Source organism: Manis javanica, chromosome 13 (assembly GCF_040802235.1).
Source record: "Manis javanica isolate MJ-LG chromosome 13, MJ_LKY, whole genome shotgun sequence".
NCBI classification, from domain to species: Eukaryota; Metazoa; Chordata; class Mammalia; order Pholidota; family Manidae; genus Manis; species Manis javanica.
In genome coordinates, this window is record NC_133168.1 from 90,818,401 (window position 1) to 90,839,722 (window position 21,322).

At 57.1% G+C, this 21,322-nt stretch overlaps 1 protein-coding gene across 8 annotated transcripts in view; it reads left to right on the plus strand.

Moving 5' to 3' along the window:
- Positions 1-19,117, plus strand: part of BRD4 (bromodomain containing 4) — an 83,144-nt gene extending 64,027 nt beyond the window's left edge. For 5 of the 8 annotated variants that reach the window (XM_073220240.1, XM_073220237.1, XM_073220242.1 and 2 more), the window contains 12 exons: positions 123-332; positions 940-1,139; positions 1,484-1,779; positions 2,823-2,933; positions 12,099-12,151; positions 12,260-12,602; positions 13,142-13,723; positions 16,267-16,641; positions 16,758-16,888; positions 17,007-17,212; positions 17,284-17,479; positions 17,596-19,117. In XM_073220240.1, coding sequence (XP_073076341.1) covers positions 123-332; positions 940-1,139; positions 1,484-1,779; positions 2,823-2,933; positions 12,099-12,151; positions 12,260-12,602; positions 13,142-13,723; positions 16,267-16,641; positions 16,758-16,888; positions 17,007-17,212; positions 17,284-17,479; positions 17,596-17,664 — 2,772 coding nt within the window. In that variant the 3' untranslated portion in view covers positions 17,665-19,117. Of the gene's footprint in view, positions 1-89; positions 333-939; positions 1,140-1,483; positions 1,780-2,822; positions 2,934-12,098; positions 12,152-12,259; positions 12,603-13,141; positions 13,724-16,266; positions 16,642-16,757; positions 16,889-17,006; positions 17,213-17,283; positions 17,480-17,595 lie in introns of all 8 variants that reach the window. The other 3 variants (XR_012124463.1, XM_073220239.1, XM_037018401.2) reach the window with 3 other exon arrangements.
- The last annotated feature ends 2,205 nt before the right edge of the window (positions 19,118-21,322 follow it).

Below are 21,322 nucleotides of genomic sequence, written 5' to 3' on the forward strand. Positions count from 1 at the left end.
ACACTAGCTTCCTGTGCAGTCAGCCCCAGCAGCCAGGGAGGCTGTGATGATATCAGGTGTTCCCTGCCCACACACTGGGCACCCCGCAGCCCTCATGGGCACGGCTTTTCCCCCCAACCCAGGATGTGTTCGAGATGCGCTTTGCCAAGATGCCAGATGAGCCCGAGGAGCCTGTGGTGGCCGTTTCCTCCCCGGCGGTGCCACCCCCCACCAAGGTTGTGGCCCCACCCTCATCTAGCGACAGCAGCAGTGATAGCTCCTCAGATAGTGACAGTTCCACTGACGACTCTGAGGAGGAGCGAGCCCAGCGGCTGGCCGAGCTCCAGGAGCAGGTGAGGACGCAGGCGGCTCCCCCCCACCATCCCTGCCGACATCCATGGACCAGGGCAGTCTGTCCAGAGGTCTCCATTCAGTGGCCTCAGCTCTGCGTTCAGCAGGAGTGGATTCCCAGTGGTCTCCTCAGGCTAGGGCACGTGCTTTGTGCACATATATAACGTTCACCGTGGGTGAGGTATGTACATGCACATGACTGCTCTCTGGGCAGAGGGGGGGGATCCTTCCAATGTCAGGAAGGAGACCAGGCCAGATGTCAGTCTCTCCTGGGGCCTCATGGTTGCTCTCCTTCCTACAAGCCAAGCCATCAGGCCATCAGTGCCCACATGGGTCTGTGCACACCTGCCCAGCCACCTAAGGACTCCCTTCCTGGAGCCAGGAGAGCACGGGCTCAGTGTTTGTCAGCCTGAGCAGCCCTTCTGGCGAGGAGGACACTGGCCACTCTTGGAGCTCAGGGCCTGGGTGGTATGGGCACTTAGGAAACCTGGTGGGGCAGCACACAGATCATGGAGCTGAGGGCTAGCCTGCTCCCTGTCCCCGTGCCCTGGCGCCTGGGGGCCCCTCGGTGACAGGCGGTGTGCCTTGCCTTGCCTGTCTGCTCCATAGCTCAAAGCCGTGCATGAGCAGCTTGCAGCCCTCTCGCAGCCCCAGCAGAACAAACCAAAGAAAAAGGAGAAAGATAAGAAGGAAAAGAAGAAAGAAAAGCACAAAAAGAAAGAGGAAGTAGAGGAGAATAAGAAAAGCAAAGCCAAGGAACTTCCTCCCAAAAAGACCAAGAAAAATACCAGCAGTAACAGCAACGTGAGGTCTGTGCCCCTAAGTTAGCACCGGGGGGGTTGGGGGAGGGGCAGTCTCTCTTTCCTCCTCTCTGGGATGAGCCCGTGTTGCCCACCGTGTTTGGTGAAGTGAGGGAGGATAGCACGTCACGTGGGGCTGGCAGCAGGGGCAGGCCAGAGCAGTGCCCTGGACCCAAGCAGCCCCTGGGTGTGGTTCGTAGTGAGTCTCCACTGGGTACTCCTGGCCAGCGTCACCCTACTCACATCTCCTGTGAAGGCCAGCTGGGTGGGGGTGGGGTCTGCCCCAAAAAGAATGGGTGGCTACCTTCCCCAGTGGACCCATTCCTGACAGGGTCTGTATCGTCCCTTCGTAGCAAGAAGGAGCCGGCGCCCACAAAGAGCAAGCCCCCTCCTGCGTATGAGTCAGAGGAGGAAGACAAGTGCAAGCCCATGTCGTACGAGGAGAAGCGGCAGCTCAGCCTGGATATCAACAAGCTCCCCGGCGAGAAGCTAGGCCGCGTGGTACACATCATCCAGTCTCGGGAGCCCTCACTCAAGAACTCCAACCCCGACGAAATAGAGATCGACTTCGAGACCCTGAAGCCATCCACCCTACGGGAGCTGGAGCGCTATGTCACCTCCTGTTTGCGGAAGAAAAGGAAACCTCAAGGTGCCGTTGGCCCCTGGGAGCAGGCTGGGGGGTGGGGGTGGCCAGTGGCAAGTGAACCGGGCTGCCGCCGCCTCTCACTCTTGCTGGAAGGCACCTGTGGGCACGCTCAGTTAGCCTTGCCTTTCTGGCTTTGCCCTCTCCCCTCTGCAGGCTTTTCTCCCAATCATAAAATCTGTGTCCTCAACATAAAAACCTCTGGAGAATTGTGACATCACACTCAACTCGCGCCTATCAGTGCCTTTTTCCACCTCTGGCGGGCTGGTGGCCATGTGAGGCTCACCTGCACCCCAGTGTCCTAAAGCCTTGTGCTGAGCTTCACGCACCTTTCATCCTCAGCTGCCTGCCTCTGAGTCTTGCTTCCCCAAAAGCCACCCCACTGCCTCTCGGAGCCCTGGGGAGGTGTGGCAGGAGGAAGGCCATCAGGGTGGTACCTGCTGGCTGCTCTTGTCCAGCTCTGTATGTCCACTCTGCAGTCACAGCTCTTTTGTGTTCTATGTGCCTTGTCTTGGCTCACAGCTTGTCTTAGGACCAGGAGGTCATGGGATCCATGTCAGAACATTGCACACAGCCTTTGTCTCAGCCCAAACGGACTGCTGGCGTCCTGGGGCACTCACCCTTGGTCTGTACTCTGAGGTGCTGGGTGACCTTGGGGCTCTTTCCTTGTCTTGCTTTGTCTCTATCACGTCCCTTTAGGGTCCTCTTCCCCTGCTGCCAAACAAGTAACTCAGGGAGCCAAGTCCAGAGGTTTCTCATGTTGGGAATTCCCTCTTCCTATGTCTCTTAATCCTCGATGAGCCCTACAGAGGGTGTTCTGAGAAATTGGAGGGGTCTGGAAATTCCAGCATAAGCCAGGCTTGTGGCTGACATGCAGTAGGCTAGCAGCTTATTTCTGGGAAGTGTGGAACTGGTCGGGGCCTGGGAAGGTTGCAGCTGGCCAGTAGGAGCAGCCCCACTAGCCCTTCCTGCGGGAAGCAGAGTGTGCCTGTGGCTGGGCCCCAAGGTTGGGGCCCCAGCCTGACACAATCACTGTTGTTTTATTGCAGCCGAGAAAGTAGATGTGGTCGCTGGCTCCTCCAAGATGAAGGGCTTCTCCTCCTCTGAGTCTGAGAGCACCAGTGAATCCAGCTCCTCTGACAGTGAAGACTCTGAAACAGGTTAGATGTTTCCTTAGCGTCTTGTCGCACCCCTGCCTGTGCTCTCGGCACTGCTCTGTCCTGTGTCCGGGCTGCTAGAGATTGGATATGTGGTCCTGAGAACTGGCAGGCCTTCCCACCTGTCTGTCTGCCTGGCCACTGTTTCCGCCTTCTTCCTGGGGCAGTGGGTAGCTTTGCACCCTACGGACGCATGGCTGAGGGTGTGGACACTGCAGAGCCCTGGAAGGTGGGCGGCCTAGTGAGGGCTTTGGCTGTCACGTCTAGGTGGTGGCATCAACCTTAACCCTGCCCAGTCCACAGCCTTCCTACATCACAGTCACATGTAGTGTGGCCATTCCAGGTGATGTGCTCGGCAAACATGGAGTACCCTGCTCGCACCCTGCTGTTCCTGGCTCGGCACCACCACCCTCCAAGTGTGCTCACTGCTCTATGGGGTGCTCCTAACCGCACATGCACTTGGATATGAATGTTCTGCACCCTAACGGCACTTCTCCATGCCCCGTGGCCCTGCACATGCACCCCTGGGGGCCCCGACAGAGCCCACCGCCTGCCTGAGCATCCACTTGGACTCGGGTTATGGCGGCAAGTGGAAATGCCAAGGGCCAGCTGGGTGGTGGGGAGGGGGGTCTCTCTCCCAGCTGTGTGCTTTCCTGATGATTTTTAAGGGAGTAGCTGCTCAAGCTGGGCCAGAGATCAAATTCAAGCTGGGCTAGGGAAGAAGCCGGGAACCCAGCCCATGCTGCAAGGCGGAGCTGCCCATCTGTCTGGGTGGTGGGGTTGCCCCCATGCACTGAGCAGAGAGGCTGCAGACCCCTGGAGAGCTGGCCCTCAGGCCTCCAGCATACCCCTTGAAGCAGGCCATGGTGTGCGAGTCAATGGTGGGAGACAACAGATGCCTGACACATTCTTCCATGGACTTATCCCGTCTCCTGTACTTTATTGTATGTGGAAACAAAGATAAGCCCCACATTATCAGTTCACATAAATAAAGTGACCTGATGGTGACAAGGAAGTGTGAGAATCAGAGCAGCTGGGAGGAGTGGTGCTTCCAAGGCACGTGCACACAGGCCCTCCTGAGGGCTCAGGCCGTTTCTGCCCAGGCAAGTCAAGGGACAAGGGAGCCTCTGGCCTTGTCACTGTTCCTCTTCTGTTTTGTAGTTAAGGGCACCAGGCTTCCCAAGTGAGTGGGGACTTGCCTTGGGGCGGGCTTAGGGCTTCTCCAGGACTCCAAATGCTCTGGACCACCTCGTTTCCAATGGGCCCAGATGGCATGAAGTTTACTAGGCTACGTTCTGTATTTATTGAGCTGCATCATGTGCAGAGACTAGATAGTTGGCTGGCCACCTCTGTCCATCCTTCACCTTCTTCTCTTCTCGGGACCCTCCCCCCATTGCTTTTTTTTATTTCAACCAGCAGGGGGCGCTGAGCCCCTTGCCAACCTGGAAAGGGCCGACTCCTCTGGCCAGGGCCCACTGCCCTCAGATGGGTGAATAGCTGCATTCTTGGGCCCAATTAGCATTCTTTGTGGCTGCCATGCCCCAGAGTTGCCTCTGCTGTGGGGTTTTGCACCTCCTGTGTTTTCTAGCAGGCTGCACTTACTAACGGTTTCTCCTAAGCAGCCTTTTCTCCTAAGGAGCTGAGTGACCAAAAGAAAACTCCAAAGGCTGGAATTGGAGGGGATCTGATAGTTAAAGCAGCTCTTCTTGGCCCTTGTGTGGTACTTCAGGAGGCTGTGAGTGTCCAGTCCCGATATCTTGATTGCAAGTATTTTGACCATGGCCTGCGTCCCTGGTGCTCAGGCCCCACTTCCCGGTGTACTTGCTTTAGGTAGAAATGCCCCTACACCCCACCCACTGCCTCTGCTGTAGGGCAGCCGTGATGGCATTTCCAGCAGTACTCTGCTGCCACCGAGATTTTTTTTTATTTCTTTCACATTTTCCATCCTTTTAAAGAAAGTGGAAAGATTGTGCAACAAGTAATCTGAGAGTCCTGGGAACAGCTGTCCTGGTGAGAAGGAGGGCAAGATTTACAGTCTCAGCCACCCGCCTGCAGGATCCCAGGCTCCAGTGAGCTGGCCCTGGCGGTTGGCGAGGCTGCTTCCAGGTCATCCTCTCCCCAGGCGCACCCTCCCCACCTTGGGTTTTCCGAGGCTGCCTTTTGTCTTCTGCTCCTGGTTTTTCCCTTGCCGTCCACCTGCGCTGGAAAGCTCTGTCTTGAGCCGGCTGGGTGGTGCTGCTCTCGGGAGGGATGCACCCTGTGGGTTGGCCATTTGGCTCAGACTCTGGGGGCCCCAAAGCAGGCGCCTGCACTTCCGGCCCTGGCCGTCCACCATCTCTGCTGCACCGGAAACTGCACTCCCTCTACAGCAGCAACTCCAGCAGCTGTTCACATTGGGCCCTTGGAGCCGAGCAGCCCAAGTTCTGTGACCACTTACCAAGGTTCTTTCTTGAGGGGATGGGCAGGATCGGGGGCATTGAAGGTATTTCCCTTGGTCTTTTGGGGCTTGTTTTGCCATCCTTGTTCTTATGTTTCCATTTGGACTGGAGCCGAAATTCCTGAAAGGGCCTATTTTTGTTACTTGTACTAAGGGTCAGTTCTGCTGACATGGCTCCAAGACATGTATCACCAAAAGAAATGGAACAGAGGCACTAAATTTGGGCTTTGAGGTGGCACATTGACCCTTCCTGGCTGTTGTCCACAGGGTGGGATTCTGCCGCCTGCCTGGGGTACAGGGCTAATTCTTGGGATCCAGCTGCAGTTCAGGGAGGTAGTATGCCATATATGTGGGGGTGGCGGGGATGTGTCTCCCCCAGCTGGTCCCAGGGCTCCACATTTCCCCCACTCGGCAGCACTTGGGTTGTGGTCTGTCTCACCACATTCTCTGAACCCAGCTATTACTTGGGTTGTGGTCTTCTGTTGAGCTTCGATTCTGGCTAGAGTCTGGATCTGCTTGAGGGTTAAGTATTGGGAGGGCAGGGTGGGCGGGGTACAAGTGCCACCCTGCCACCATACCAAGGCCTCTGTAGACCCCAGCTGGGCAGGCTGGAGGTGGGTGCCCTGATTCCCCACTTCCACTGCTGTCCTGATAGGCTTTAGGCAGAGCTGGGATCACATCAGCCTGGCTCCTGGGGGGTATCCTAGAACTCTTAAGTTCAGCTTGCACCCCATCATTTTGCTGATGTCTGGCTCTTAACATATGCCATCCACAGGTCTTTTCTGGGCAGGGGTGGACACTGTGTGTGTCTTTCAGGAGGATCCCCTGCCCCCAGCTACCTGGTAGGTGGTGTGGGGCAATTCTCTTGAACTTGGCCTGATCTGCTTGTTGCAGTGGGAACACACTCCAGTTATTTTAGTCTCCTGGTTTCCTTTTCCCAGGATTAGAGCATGTGGGTGTTTCTTAATAGCTCCAGGGGAAAAAGGAATGCTTGATATTTTGGAAAGATTTGAGCTGGAAAGTGCAGACAGAGGCCACGGAGCATTCTTCCCAGACAACCAGCCTCAGCTTCCGACCCCCAGGGTCTTTGAAGGACTTGGTCCCAGTCCCATCTGGAGGCCTGCTGCTGCCCTCTTCAGGGGTGTGGCGCTTGCTCTCAAGACAGGAGGAGGGCACTGCGGCCGGTTCTGCCTGCCTGCCTGCCTTCCAGGTGACCCCTTGCACACCCTCACACACGGCTCACAGCTGGAGGGCTTCTGGAGCTTCACGGGCAAGGGCCAGCCTTGTGGAATGTGCCCGGAATGATGGGCCAGCCAGTGGGCGGGGTTTTCCCATGTGCACACTTGGGGGCCGTGGGAGTGCAGTGGTGGTTGTGCCTGTGACTCTCGTAGAGCCATCTGCTCTGCTGTGCGGGTGGGGATGAGCCTCACGCCCTCCCCAGTCAAGGGGGACTGTGTTCCATGCCACAGGAAAAAAGGGACAACTTTTCTCCTTGACCCATTTTTTTATTCCTTTTTTCCTCCTCCTCAGAGAGTGTATAAAACGGGTTTCTCTTTTTTAATTGACTTTTTATTTCTTGGGGTTCATAGGAGTGCACAGATAAGGCTGTTAGCCGGAGGGCCTACACTCAAGAACCTCCTTTCATGGGGGCTTTTCTTAACCTCTGCCAAGCCCTGGGGATGGGCCAGCATCACTACGCTGAGATAGACAAGGTACAGGAGGGCCCAGGGGCGTCGGTTCAGAGCCAGTGCCTGATGGGTGTCGCACATGGACTGATCTTCAGGCGTGATCTTGAGGAGGACAGACCCAGGGCACTGTGTACCTCCCAGATTCACAGACCTCCCTGCTGGAGAGATGCCAGCGAGTGCTCAGGGCACCCATGGAACTTGTTACTGGAAGCAGTTCTGTCCAGAAGCACAGACAAGCTGGGGCAGTTTTGGAGCCACCCACACGTGCTGGACCTGTGGCCCTTCTTAGGGGAAGGTGGGTCTGTCCCTGCCATGACTAGCCAGGCAGGGGCGGGGCTCCTAGTCTCCCTCACTGTGCTCTGTTGTCTTGTCAGCCAGCAGGGCACAGGAGGCTGGCTTGACCTGCGTTTCTTCTGTTCTTGTGACTTGAGTGGTGCATTCCACACCATTTCTCTCACACTGGTTTCTCTCTCCCTCTATGTAGGTCCTGCCTAATCATTGGACACGGACTCTTAATAAAACGGTCTTCAGTTCCAGATTCCTTACCAGCAAGCTATAGCTTAAGTCCATTTTCTTCTGTGAAAGGGACAGGACTCCATCGAGTCATGGAATTCCTCAGAGCCCTGGGCCTGTCCTGGGGTGGATTAGTCATGTCCAGCGGCACACGCCTAGTCCCGCCTCTGGGAAGGCTTGCCTGCCTGGCCAGCTGCCCGGGCCTCCTGTGTAAAGACTTCCTGGCTGTCCCACCCAGCCTCCTTGGGCATCCGGGGTCCTCCAGGTGGGCGGCATCTGCCGGAGGGTGATGACAGTCCCCCCTGCACCCGCATACATGTGGTGCTGCTCCGTGTGCAAGGCCCCATCACACATATGTTTTCTCTCTCCATCGCTCCCTCTTTTCTGGGACAAATGGATCCTAACTGCTTCCCTCCTGGCCCTTGCAGTGACCTTAGCCCAGGGAAGATCTCATTCAGCTTAGGAAGAGGCTTTCTTGGGACAAGGCCAGCTGGTCCCAAAGGCTCAGTGGGGCAGTCCCTCAGCACACCCTTCTCTGGTGGCTACAGGCTTCATTAGCCAGAGGCTCTCACCAGCCACATTTAACTCCTAGTCCCCTGGAATTCTTCCATTTTAATTGTTCCATCATTGCCTGTTAGGCATTTCCCAACTTCTTTAGCTGCTTCTCCTAAAGTCACACAGGGAAAAGTACAAGTACCTCTTAGGCTGTCTCCCAGTCATCTCCCCACCCCTCCACCCCCACCAGGTAATGAGAAACAGGCTGCAGTGGGTAAGAGCTTTCAGGCAGGCTACTGGTAAGGAGCAGGGCGGAGGGGAGGAGCAGCCGTGCAGCCAGCCGACCTGGCCCCCCAGGCCCACCATCCCTGCCCTGTGGGGTCAGCCTGCTCTGCGATGCCTGTGGGGTGTTGCCAGCTTGGGCACCCTCTTGGTCTTCAGTCCCCTAGAATGACGACAGCCACTGGGAGTGGGGCAGACCAGGATGGCTGCATCACACGAGCCCTCAGAGAGGCACTGAATAGGCTTTTTTAACTCTCAAAATAAATATCGGCCCTTTTTTGGTCATGAATCCAGCATCTCAGCCGAAAACTGCCTGATGTGGAAAGTTCCCTGAGGAACAGCATCTGTGTTTCAGGGAGCATGTTTTTTTGTTTGTTTTTGTCTTTTTTTTGGGGGGGTTTTTTTTAAGTGTACTTTGTGTCTACTTCTCGAAGGCCTAGCCAACTCCTGGCTTCTTGGAGCCTGCCTTGTGGAGCCAGAAGCAGATTTGAGGAGGTGCAGCTTACTCTCAGCAGGCCCTTGGGCATTGGCCGCTGTCTGTGTGGAAGCCCCACACCCCTCCACGAGCTCCCTGGGATCTGGGCCTGAGCAGCTCTAACTGCCCCACACCCGCCTTGCCTTGGGTTCTAGCGCCTGTCTCCCCAGAGCCGCCTCCAGGGCCCTGCAGTGGTGCTTGGGAGTTCCTAGGCTGGGGCCTGATCCTGGCTGGTGGGCCCCCAGTCGAGCTCCGTTTGCTAGACAGACTGTTTTGAGCTGCCGTTTGGCCTGTGCCTGACGTGTTCCCAGCACAACTTGGCCTGGCTGGTGCCGGGGGGCTTCATGCCCAGAGATTCCCACAGGACATTTGGGAAGCTGCTGGCTGGCATTGTCTTTCTGGGAAGATTCTGCTGCTGTCTTGGAACAAATGGCAGTCTGGCTTCCCAGAGTGTTGGCCCATGTGCCGACCCATCACTTCCCACACGCGTACACCCAGGCTGTGCTGCAGGCCAACTCTCCTGCAGTGTCCTTGGACTCTCACTGTCCGGGTTCCCACCCTTCTTGCCTGTGGGGCATCCATCTGGCAGAGAACTTGATCTTTAGACTTGAGCTGTCACCTGTGCCCAGTGCTCCATGAACAGAGCAGAGAGCAGTGTCCCCATAACTCCTTATTGGTCGCCTCCTGTATGCGGGCAGGGGTGGTGCCAGCCAGGCCTCGACACCAGCTGGGTTGAGGGGCATGAGGAGTTAGTGAGGGGACAGAAGGCCGGCAGCCACTGCTGCTGAGGCTCCCCCATCGGTTCAGTTGAGGGGCTCCACGCCTCTGCCCTGCCCTTACCCTCTATTCTATCTTTTTCCCTTGAGGTGGGGGTGGGGAGCTGGAGGAAGCAGTGTTTTAATCAGATTTTACAAAAACGTTTTAATTCTTTGTACAATTACCATCCTATGTAAAGATGAAATTTGTGTTGAGTTCAAGATTTTCATGGAATAAAGATCACACAGTACTTGAGGCCATCTTCATGTAACCCTTTCTAGAGAGTTTTGTGTGGGGCTATTGTGGGGCTGGTGTGCCGTGAAACTGCACTTCACATGTTGTCTTCTACCAGTAACTCCGGCAGGAGCCTCGGGCTGTGTGGGCCAGATGGGGCTGTCGCCAGCAGGCTCCGACACCGCTTGGTCAGCTGTCCCACCCAGCACTTCCTTGGAGCCTTGAGATACTCCCAGTGTCTTTTCCATAGCAACTGATGACCCATTCCAAGAACCACCAGGCCCCGTTGCACTTTGTCCCCAGGAGTTTTCGGGTGGGCCACTGCTCACTGCCTGCAGCCAGCCACCATCCCTCTTTTGTGGTGGAAAAAAACAGTGCTTCCCCCAAGGCTACTACTAGCTGACACACCACCTCCCCCTGCCTAGCCTTCTGCCTATGACCGTGTCTTCTCCTGGTCAGACTTTACCTGTGGGCCCCCTTCTTTGCCCGGCTTGCCATCCCTGCCTCTACCCCAGGCGCCTCCCAAAGGTATGCCCAGTGTGCAAGTAGCTGCCCCCTGCCTCCCTTGAGCTGCAGTTTCTGTTACTGGCATCCATGCTGGGAGGGGAGCCCGTCCTGGAGGGACACCCCCACCCCAGCCCTTCCTCCCACTCCCTTTGCTCAGGAGCTCCACTCAGCATGCTTCCCCTAGTGCGTGTGGGTTCCCCTTGGTCTTGGGGCTCCAGCCTCTCAGTCCAGTGCTGCTCCCCTGCTCCACAGCTGCCATCCCTGTGGCCCTGATCCTGCAGGTCCCCCAGACTTCCTCTGTTTGTCCCACCCACAGTGTCCCTCTCACCAGGTTTCATACTGTGACGCAAAGAGTCCTGAGCCCCAGATTCTGGCATCTCCAGGTCCAGGTTTGGGCTGCACCTACTGTTCCCGTGTCCCAGATGGTCCCCAGTTGCTGTCATTTGTATGAAGACATGTCTATAGCTGCTGACGTGTGTCCCCCTATCTTGTGTCGCATGGACTGGCGATCTCTCACAGGGCACAAGGTCCCTTCTCATCCCTTTTGGTGGCACACTGCACCCTGAGGCCATGTGCCTCACAGAAGCATAGCACAGCTCTCTGGGAAGCAGCTACGAGCAGAGGCAGCCCCACTTTGGGCAAAGCATGTGTCCTTCCACACCAACAGCAAGAGCCAGCACCTGGCAAGGAGCTCAGGGTGGCAGGCAAAGCCCTGAGATGCCTCAGGGACAGGAATCCAGAAGGGCACTGTTGGTCCGTCCCACCTCACCCAATGGTTGGTGACTTCGTTGTTACCTAGCCCACAAGCACTGGCCAGGCCTCCTCTCCCTCTCTGGGGTTTGCCCACCTGCAGTGTTTGGCAAGGAACAACAGCCGGCAGAAGTTCCATAGCATGAACCTCTGTGGAGAGGGAGCAGAGGTGGGCATGCCAGCTTTTGCACTCTTGGGTCTCGCAGAGGCAGGACAAGTCTGCACAGTGGTACCGACCAGGGCGTGTACTGCCTTCTCCCTGCAGCACATGGACTGTGTCCCGACCTGGGGACAGCACTGAGGCTGATACCCTGGAGAAAGGGGAAGCTGACCCGTGGCGGCTGCCTCTGCTGGCCATGGCAGTGAGCACCTCCCCAGCTTGCTCCTGGTCAACCCAGGGAGGAAGGCTGGCTGGCCGCCAGCTTCCTTCCCTTCCTCTCGCGGAGTACTCAGCCTGTGGCCTTCTAACTTGTCTTCAGTCCCCCCATCTGTCCCATGGCTCTGGGGTTCAGGCTGGCACCGTGGTCTCCCTCACCTGCTTCGCCTCTCTGGGAGGATGGAAGCAAGCCCCAGTGGGCAGTGCAATTGGAGACCACCGCTCTGTTACTTCTTAGCTGTGTGACCCAGGGCAAGTGGACGTGATCATTTTGAATGCTTGGGGAGCAAGCAGATGCTCAGGTCATGCTGGTGGCATCTGCCCAGCAAGTCGGGAGACTTGGGGTAAGGGAGGTCTCTAGCTCAGCTCTCAGGCCACCAGGGTGTCACTCGAATGTAGCTGGAGGCCTGGGGGTTGGCAGGGAGGCTTTGCAGGCGTGGTCCCTGCTAGGAAAGCAGCAGGCCAGTGGGTAGGTGATACCCCACACATCTCCCTCCCGCCTGACCAGCACCCATCCTGCATTGACCCCAGCCACGCTCCCTGTCACCATCACTAGCCCTTTCTCTGAACTCACCCTGTTTTCTCCTCGCTGCCTCCAAGTCCAGCTCACAGTCTTCTCTCCCAGAGCCTCATGGCCTTTTCTTTTCCTCTGCAGAGATGGCTCCAAAGTCAAAAAAGAAGGGGCACCCCGGGAGGGAGCAGAAGAAGGTACGTGGTCTTCGGGGGTGGCTGCCTGATACTGTGGGCACCCTTGGGGGATCCTGGGTCTGACCTAGGCGGGGTTGGGCTGCCTGACACTGGCTTGCCTGTACGCAGCACCATCATCACCACCATCAACAGATGCAACAGGCCCCAGCCCCTGTGCCTCAGCAGCCCCCGCCGCCCCCACCTCCACAGCAGCAGCCCCCACCGCCACCTCCACCGCCCTCCATGCCGCAGCAGGCTGCCCCCACGATGAAGTCCTCGCCACCACCCTTCATCGCTGCCCAGGTCCCCGTCCTGGAGCCCCAGCTCCCAGGCAGCGTCTTCGATCCTATCGGTCACTTCACCCAGCCCATCCTGCACCTGCCGCAGCCCGAGCTGCCTCCCCACCTGCCCCAGCCACCCGAGCACAGCACTCCGCCTCATCTCAACCAGCACTCGGTGGTTTCTCCTCCAGGTGAGCTGCACCCCACCTGCCCAGGTGTGGGGAGGCCCCTGTCTGTGCTGCTTGGGTCTCGCCTGTGACTGGGCCCTCTAGGAGACTTGTGAACCCCTCTCAGCCTCAGCTGTCCTGTCTCTAAGGGGAGGTCAGCAGTTGCTCAGGGCTGTTAGGAGAATTATAGGAGACACCCGGAACTGGCTCTGCATAGTTAACACTTTGATAAAGAAGGTGCTAATTCAGTGCTGCTGGGCCGGGCATCATGTGAGAGACGAGAAAAGACGTGACCTATTGGAGCTCCCAGGCAGTGGTGGACACACACTCATCCTGGGGGACTCAGGGAAGGCCTGCTCTGAGACCTGAAGGTGGGGGGCGCAGGGCAGAATGATGCTGGTGATGGGCCAATCCTGTAGCCTCCCTGGAAATTGTCCTTGTTCTGGGGGGAAGTCTAGAAGTCGGGGAGAGATTGCTAGGTGGAGGGAGACCAGGAGGAGGTCAAGATGGAGCAGAAGGACCGGGCTGGGGGCCTTACTGCTGTGCTGTCCTTTTCCTTCCAGCTTTGCACAACGCACTGCCCCAGCAGCCGTCGCGGCCCAGCAACAGAGCTGCTGCCCTGCCCCCCAAGCCGGCCCGGCCCCCAGCTGTGTCACCTGCCCTAGCCCAGCCGCCCCTGCTTCCACAGCCCCCCATGGCTCAGCCTCCCCAAGTGCTCTTGCAGGAGGACGAAGAGCCACCTGCCCCACCCCTCACCTCCATGCAGATGCAGCTCTACCTGCAGCAGCTGCAGAAGGTGCAGCCCCCCACGCCGCTACTCCCTTCCGTGAAGGTGCAGTCCCAACCCCCGCCGCCCCTGCCACCTCCACCCCACCCCTCTGTGCAGCAGCAGCTCCAACCACCGCCCCCACCCCCCCAGCCACAGCCGCCCCCCCAGCCACAGCACCAGCCCCCACAACGGCCCGTGCACATGCCACCCATGCAGTTCCCTGCCCACATCCAGCAGCCCCCACCTCCCCCAGGCCAGCAGCCCCCACCCCCACCCCCGGGCCAGCAGCCACCCCCACCACAGCCTGCCAAAGCCCAGCAAGTCATCCAGCACCACCCTTCACCCCGGCACCACAAGTCGGACCCCTACTCAACCGGTAAGTGGCCCCAGTGCCCCAGGGATTCAGGAGAAGCCAGACAGTTCAGCCCTTGGTTCAGGCTGAGATAGGCTCTGGGCTTAGCCCCAAAGCCTCTGGGCAGGTTGAAAGGGGCAGAGGTGCTTTGTGCAGTGCCTGTCAGGTGTCTCTTTTGTCTGCAGCCTGAGACGGCACAACAAGGTCCCCTTGGGCCCTTCTCTCAGAACTCAGCAAGAACATTGTGGTGCACCGGGTCCCTGTGGGTGGGGAAGCCTAGAGCCCAGGAGAAGCTGCTAGTTGGCCCCTGGGGGTTGGAACAGGCTTCTTGGAGGAGGTGGTTACAAATGGAGAATGAGGTCCAGGCAAAGCTAGGGCGGGTTTTGGCAGCAGCAGCTGTTGAGAGACCTGCAAGAGCAGGGGCTCTGCTCTCGGCATTGTGCAGCCCGCCTGGTGGAGCCAGGACCACGTCAGGGAGAATGGGCTGCAGCTCAGAGGTAGCTCGGGGGCCCACCGGAGAATATTCTGCCACTCCTGCTCCCTGCCTCCAGCCTAATGCAGCTGCCCTTTCTCCAAGGACAGTGTTGGTCAAACCAAGCCCTCTCTCCCTTCCTCTGGGCACCGTTCCTAAGTATCTGTGACCAGAACTTCCTGGCCGGCCCCAGTGGGGTGGGGGAATGTTCCAGTTGTTGCCCCGTAATGTGATGATGTACAAGTCAGGTTAAAACTCCTGGACCTGGCGGGTAGACCATGCAGCGGCTTGGCATTGCCGTGGCTGACACCCCCAACCTGAACAAGAAGACTTGACTTTAGGCCATGAGTGCTCTTAAGCCCAGCAAAAGCCCAGCAAAAGCTGCCAGGTGCTAAGTGGACTGGTACACATCCTGAGCTGGAAACAGCTGGCTGGCTGCCTTGGGAAAGACTGGTGCTGGTCCCAGCAGCCATGCAGCTATGCCTGTGCCCACCCTTGAACAAGGCCAGGCTTCCCTGTGGTAGGCAGCAATGGGCAGGTGATGAAATGCCTTTGGAAGAGGTGGGGTGAGGGGTGGGGTGGGATGGGATGGGGCGGGGCAGGTCCCCCTTGGTCCCCTGTGCTGGGAGTCCCCACTCCCACCTCTTCCTGAGCTCCTGTGGCCTGGGATGGGTTCACAGGAAGCCTGTGACTTGGAACCCAGCTGGGGGCTTTGGGCCAACCAGGCGGTTCGACCTGCATTGTTGCCACTGGGTCTCCCCTGCCTGGGTGCTGGCAGGAGAAGATGCAAGCAGACAGACAGCTCCTGTAAACCATGGGCCCAGAAGCTGTCATGGTGTGTCTGCAGGTCACTGAGGCCTGGGTGGGGCCACCCAATACCAAGGCCAGCAAAAGCAGCCACAGATTGGGGACCAAGGTGCAGCGGCAGTCTCGTCCTTTCTGCCATGTTGTCTCCATGGTGTTTTGTCTTCTGAGGTTGGGAGTGAGTGCTCGCTCTGGAGAGAAGGGCACGGGGGTCCATCATACCTGGGCTGTTATGCTTCTTTCCAGGCCCATGAAAATGGGCGCCTCTGGCCAAGGGTTTCTGTGGCCCCAAGGGTATCTGTGTGACAGATGGTGGCTGGGAGCAGACCTGAAGGAGGTTGGTGGAAGGGATAACACACAGCCCAGGTTGGGTGGTTCAGCATGAGTCACAAGGCAGGACCAAGAGCAAAGGTGCAGGAGATGTGGCTGCTTTTTGTGGACCAGTGTGGCTTATTTTACGCTGGGGCTGGCTGAACCATGGCAGGGATTCAAGGAGGAAGGTGTCCCCATGCTGGGGCGGGTGGAAGAGTCCAGGGCAGGACTCTGGTTCTTCCAGCTGCCTGGTCCTGAGGTGCCAGCCCACTGTGACCTGGGGCTATTTTCCTCACCAGTGAAGCTGAGGGTCAGGCTGAGTGCTTTGATGGGCCTTCTCAGGGGCCAGGAGTAGGGCATCCCAGGCTCCTGTCCTGTGCCAGGTGTTTGAACTCTGGCTGTCTGGGTCCACCCACTTCCACTCACCAGCCCTTGGTTAGGTGAAGGTAGGTGGGCTGGCTCACTTCCTGCAAGTCCAGGACCTGTTCTACCAGCTGTTGTGGTTAGGCCAGCGCTAGGCTGTCCCAGTGTGTGGAGCTTGTGGGCTGAATTGTGTGGCAGGGTCCTGGGGATCTGGCCCTGGGCCTGAAGCAGACAGGCCAAGCCATATGGGGATAACCAGGAGCCCAGGAGGCCTGTTCTATGGGGTTATTGGCAATCCTTGTATTTTCGACCCAGGCTATGCTGTAGAACCACTTGGAGAGCTTTTAAGAATTGCTCACGCCTAGACCCCACCTGGGACTAAATGTATCAGGGTCAGTACTTTGCAAAGTTGCCTGATAACTATGATAACATGGACAGTGCACACCAGGGACTGAGTGGGCCCTTGGCTCCACAGAGCCCTGCCCCATGCTGAGCGTGGGCCCAGTGTGTGGGGGCACAGCCACTGTGGGGTGCCCCTTTGATTGGAGGGGCCTGGGTGGGCCCCAGGCCAGCAGTCCCCACACAGTCCTGCCAACACTCCTTGTCTCCTCTCTAGGTCATCTCCGAGAAGCCCCCTCCCCGCTTATGATACATTCCCCCCAGATGCCACAGTTCCAGAGCCTGACCCACCAGTCGCCACCCCAGCAAAATGTCCAGCCTAAGAAGCAGGTAAAGGGCAGGGCTGTACCACAGCCCTCAGGGCCAGGCGCAGGCCCAGGCCAGGGGTACGTGCCCGCCTCAACAGCCACCATGCCTGTGCCGTCCCAGGAGCTGCGTGTGGCCTCTGTGGTCCAGCCCCAGCCCCTGGTGGTGGTGAAGGAGGAAAAGACCCACTCACCCATCATCCGCAGTGAGCCCTTCAGCCCCTCGCTGCGGCCGGAGCCCCCCAAGCACCCGGAGAGCATCAAGGCCCCAGTCCACCTGCCCCAGCGTGAGTGCCCTCTCCGCCCCTACCAGGGCTCAGGCCCCCAGGCCTACAATGGCCATGAGCTTCTTCACGCACCTCGCTGTGGTGGGCCCTAGGCCCATGGGCTGTTTGTGTTCCAGGGCCTGAAATGAAGCCTGTGGATGTTGGGAGGCCTGTAATCCGGCCCCCTGAGCAGAATGCACCCCCACCTGGAGTCCCTGACAAGGACAAACAGAAGCAGGAGCTGAAGACGCCAGTTGCACCCAAAAAGGTAGGAACAGTGGGTCCACAAGTTGCCCCTCACTTCACCCACCCTGGGGAGGCTCCTTGGTAGGCCTGTTCCCGAGCCCTGGGCCTCTCACGTACCCCACGGTCTCTCTGCCTCGCAGGACCTAAAAATCAAGAACATGGGCTCCTGGGCTAGCCTAGTGCAGAAGCACCCCACCACCCCGTCCTCCACAGCCAAGTCATCGAGCGACAGCTTCGAGCAGTTCCGCCGGGCTGCCCGGGAGAAGGAAGAGCGGGAGAAGGCCCTGAAAGCGCAGGCCGAGCATGCAGAGAAGGAGAAGGAGCGGCTGCGACAGGAGCGCATGAGGTCGGGGGGCTCCGGGCGGGCATGGGGGGCCGGGCCGTGGGCCGCAGGCTGACCCGGCGCTGCCCTCCCAGGAGCCGAGAGGACGAGGACGCCCTGGAGCAGGCCCGGCGCGCCCACGAGGAGGCCCGGCGCCGCCAGGAGCAGCAGCGCCAGGAGCCACCGCCGCCACCGGCCCCGCAAGCCCAGAGCTCCCAGCCCCAGTCAGTGCTGGACCAGCAGAGGGAGCTGGCCCGCAAGCGGGAGCAGGAGCGGAGGCGTCGGGAGGCGGTGAGTTGGGGGCTCGGGCGGGGCTCCCACTCGTCCTCCGCGGGCGGGCCCAGGGTTGCGGGCCGCCGCAGGGCGGGCACCGTGCCTCACTCCGGCCTCCCTCCTCTCCCCTCCAGATGGCAGCTACCATTGACATGAATTTCCAGAGCGATCTATTGTCAATATTTGAAGAAAATCTTTTCTGAGAGCACCTAGGTGACTTCTGACTTTGATTTTCTGGCAAAACATTGACTCTCCATAGTGTTAGGGGCGGCAGTGGAGGCGGCAGCAGCGGCAGGTGGAGTCTCCGGGCCTGGCCCTCCTGCATGCCTATGCCTGGGCAGGCCTGTCAGGCAGCTGAGGACCGCAGAGCCTGTCTGCCTTACAGCCGGCTGGACACCCGCCACCCGCCACCCCTCACAGGACGTCAGCAGAGAGCACGCCTCACCATGAGCAAGTGCTGGCCAGACCCAAGCCCCGCATGCGGGGTAGAGGCCCCTCTCTCCGCCAAATGTCTACACAGTATACACAGGACATCGTCGCTGCCGCCACCATGACTGGTTTCCTGTCCCGAGAACGGGACGTTCCTGACGTCCTGCCCGCTGGGAGTCCTCCCCCAGGCCCCAGCCACCGCTGCCTGCTCCCAGAGACCAGGGTGGGTGGGCCAAGTGAGCTGGAGGCGGGCGAGGGCACCTGCCCAACCCCTTGCTGGCACTGACTTTGCCTTGAACAGATCCCACCCCTCCCCTCCCCCCACAAGCCTTTAATCGAGAGCCGCTCTCTGTAAGTGTTCGCTTGTGCAAAAGGGAATAGTGCCGTGGAGGTGTGTGTGTGTCCATGGCAATTTGGAGCGAGGTGACTGTCACACGTGCGTGTGTGGGCCGGCCTCGCCCAGTGAGTGAGGCCACCAACCAAAGTCAGTTCCTTCCCACCTGTGTTTCTGGGTGTTTTTGTTTTTGTTTTGTTTTTGTTTTTTCTTATATATATATTTTTTGTTGGATTCTATTTTATTTTTAATTCTTCTCTTCTCCAGACACAATGGCACTGCTTATCTCTGAAATGGTGTGATCGTCTCATTGAGCGGCGGCTGCCACCGCGCTGTGGGTAGTGTGTGACCGTGGCTGTACTGTGTAGTGGACATAGTTGGCATATCTTTGTTTGAAGTTTGTTGGTGACTCCACCAAACAGGTGTAAAAAAAAAACCTCAAAAACCCACAAAAAAAAACAAAACACACAAAACACAAAAAAACTGCCTATTATTTTACTCAGTTTCAAACTTTATTAGTCTTTTTAATTATAAAACCATGTTTTCTTTACCCTCCCTGCCCCAATTCGTTGGCCTGTTTTTTAATGTCAAATCTGTTTGAGTTTTTCACCAGGAAAGGCCAGGGGATGAGGTTGGAGGCTGGGGGCCACAGACTGAGGCAGAGGGTCCCCGCCCAGCCCGACCAGCCAGCTGCCCCGCCCCACCCCACTTTTTAAATTTTATAATTGGAACCCTTGGCGAGGTTACACGTGCCATGAGAACCCACTCTACACCACGACGCTGGTGCCTCAGTGTTGGCCAAACTCTGGAGTCACTGACTGGTTTGACTTTCATACGGTGAATATGCATTTGGTCTGTACTGGTCATGGAATAAACACATCTCTCTTTTTTAATGCTGGCGTCTCCCTGACGTTTCTTTGTGAACCACCTATTGCCTAGGCTTGGCCCAGGGGTACCCCCCCAGGACCACATCTGTATGAGAACTACCACCAGGGGTCCTCTAGCCCATCTCCTATGACCCATCCATGCTGTCTTGGGGCAGGAGCTGCCATCCCACTCGGAAGCCATGACAGGGAGCCCAGGTCCCCTTCTGTGGACCCTGGCCTCCTAGGTGGGTAACGTGTGCCAGCAGACCAGCTCACACAGTATTCCTTCCCTTTGCCCCCTCACCCATCCCATCTCATTCCTGACTCACCAGAGGCCTCGAGCCACTTCCTCCTTACGACTCCTTTTATTTAAGCTCAGGGTTAACCACATATTCGTAGATAAGCATACATCCCCCAAGAGAGGATCCTCACTTCCCGTGCACACAGATGTGCACGCACACATTCCTGCCAAGAGAGCCTGCCCATGTGCCTGCCGGGATACCATTAAGAGTGGCCCCTAGGATGTTAGACGGAAGGGTATCATTTGTATGTATCCAGAAACACAAACTGACTGAAACATTTCTAGCACTGTTTATTAATCCACATCCCCCTTTCCTTTCCTATCAGAAAGGCCCTGCATTGTCTCGTGGTTGGGATCTGCCAAACCTCCCTGCGAGGGTGCAGTTCAGGCATCCAGCCCGAGCCCCCAGCTGCCTCTCTGGCCCCACACAGGCACTTCCTCCTTACACCACTGTGCTGGTTCAAGTGTGACTTACATTTTGATTTTTTTGGGTCGCTTCCATCTCGTCTCATTCCAGTTTTGTTCCGTGTTTCATTCAGAAACTTGCCCAGGCCAGGTCCAACTAGCTGGAGGAACAGTTTTGTCTGCACCTTCTCAAGACTTAACTCTGCCATGGACCTCTCCATACCTCCCTAATGGGTGTTTTCTCTAACTGGGTTGTAATTAGAACTTGGATCTACTATTTAATTTCTCTGGCCATTTCCTAATCCTTCCCACAGTACAAGGAATCCTAGTCCTATACAAGAGTAAGAGGCGTGCACTGTACTGTATGCACGGATCGCTTGGCCAATAATTACGTCAGTGAATCTGAGACTTGTATTTAACACTTCAGACATTTGTAGAAGGGAATTCGTAGACTTTTCACTTATATACTAAGGGATTTTTTTTGTGCGGTTCTCATTGCAAAAATAAACATTTGTACTGAATATAAAAATACTGTCTTGTGACTACTGTTTTTTTTTGCTGAAGGGTAAAGCTCCAGGCGACAGAAGGGTGTGAGTCACCTTTGTGTAGCAGAGCATGAGGGGAGGTCCCAGACACCCACCACCCATGCAGCTAGATGAGAGGACTCAGAAAGGATACCAGGATCGACGAGGTTGGAGAGCTGAAGGGATAGGAAGTGTAAAAGAAACCAAAGCTGTGATGCAGGCTAATCGTACAAGGAAGGAAAGGTGGGTTATAAATGCAGAGGGAACAAACGTTTGTACAGTATAGGCAGTGTAATTGTAGATGTCTGCTGGACTCCAGAGATGTACTGTTACTGAGGTAGAACCACATAAACCACTATTGCCCTTTAAGTAGGAACCCACACAATTATGGTCCTTGGATAGTATAACGTTTAACAGCCTTGACAAAACAAAGGTAAGGTTAACAGTGGAAAGTGGGAGGTGACTGTATTTAGAGGAAACAGGACAACTAAAAATGGAAATGGCATATACAGGAGTGGTGACATGAACGAGTCAGTAGTGCTCCAAATTGGTAATCAAGAGCCACATAAAAAATGTTAAAAGCGCTCCCCTGTGGAAGGAGAAGTGGGGCCCAAGATTGCTGCCCTCTGCAAATCCTGGATTGCTATTTAGCCGGTTGCTTGGCTTTAGGCAAATGATTTAATCCCCGAATTTCGTGTTCGTGATCTGTAACACGGGGATGTGACAATACTTTAACTTAGTAACTTAATAGGATTTTTATAAGGGTTAAATGATGAGTGAGCCTGACATTTCAGATTCTTCAGGATCTTGAAGGAAGGTTGCAAAACAGGAGGGGGAAGATGCCCTGCCGGCCTCGCCCGGCCCTGCCCCGCTTCCTCTTTCCGCCAGAACCCCGGTGACTCGACCGGCGCGGTCCTCCCCCGGCGCCTTTCTGAGTCAGTCTCCCGAACTCCCACTGGTCGCCACCCGCGGAGCCCCTGCCTCCCAACATCTGCCGATCGG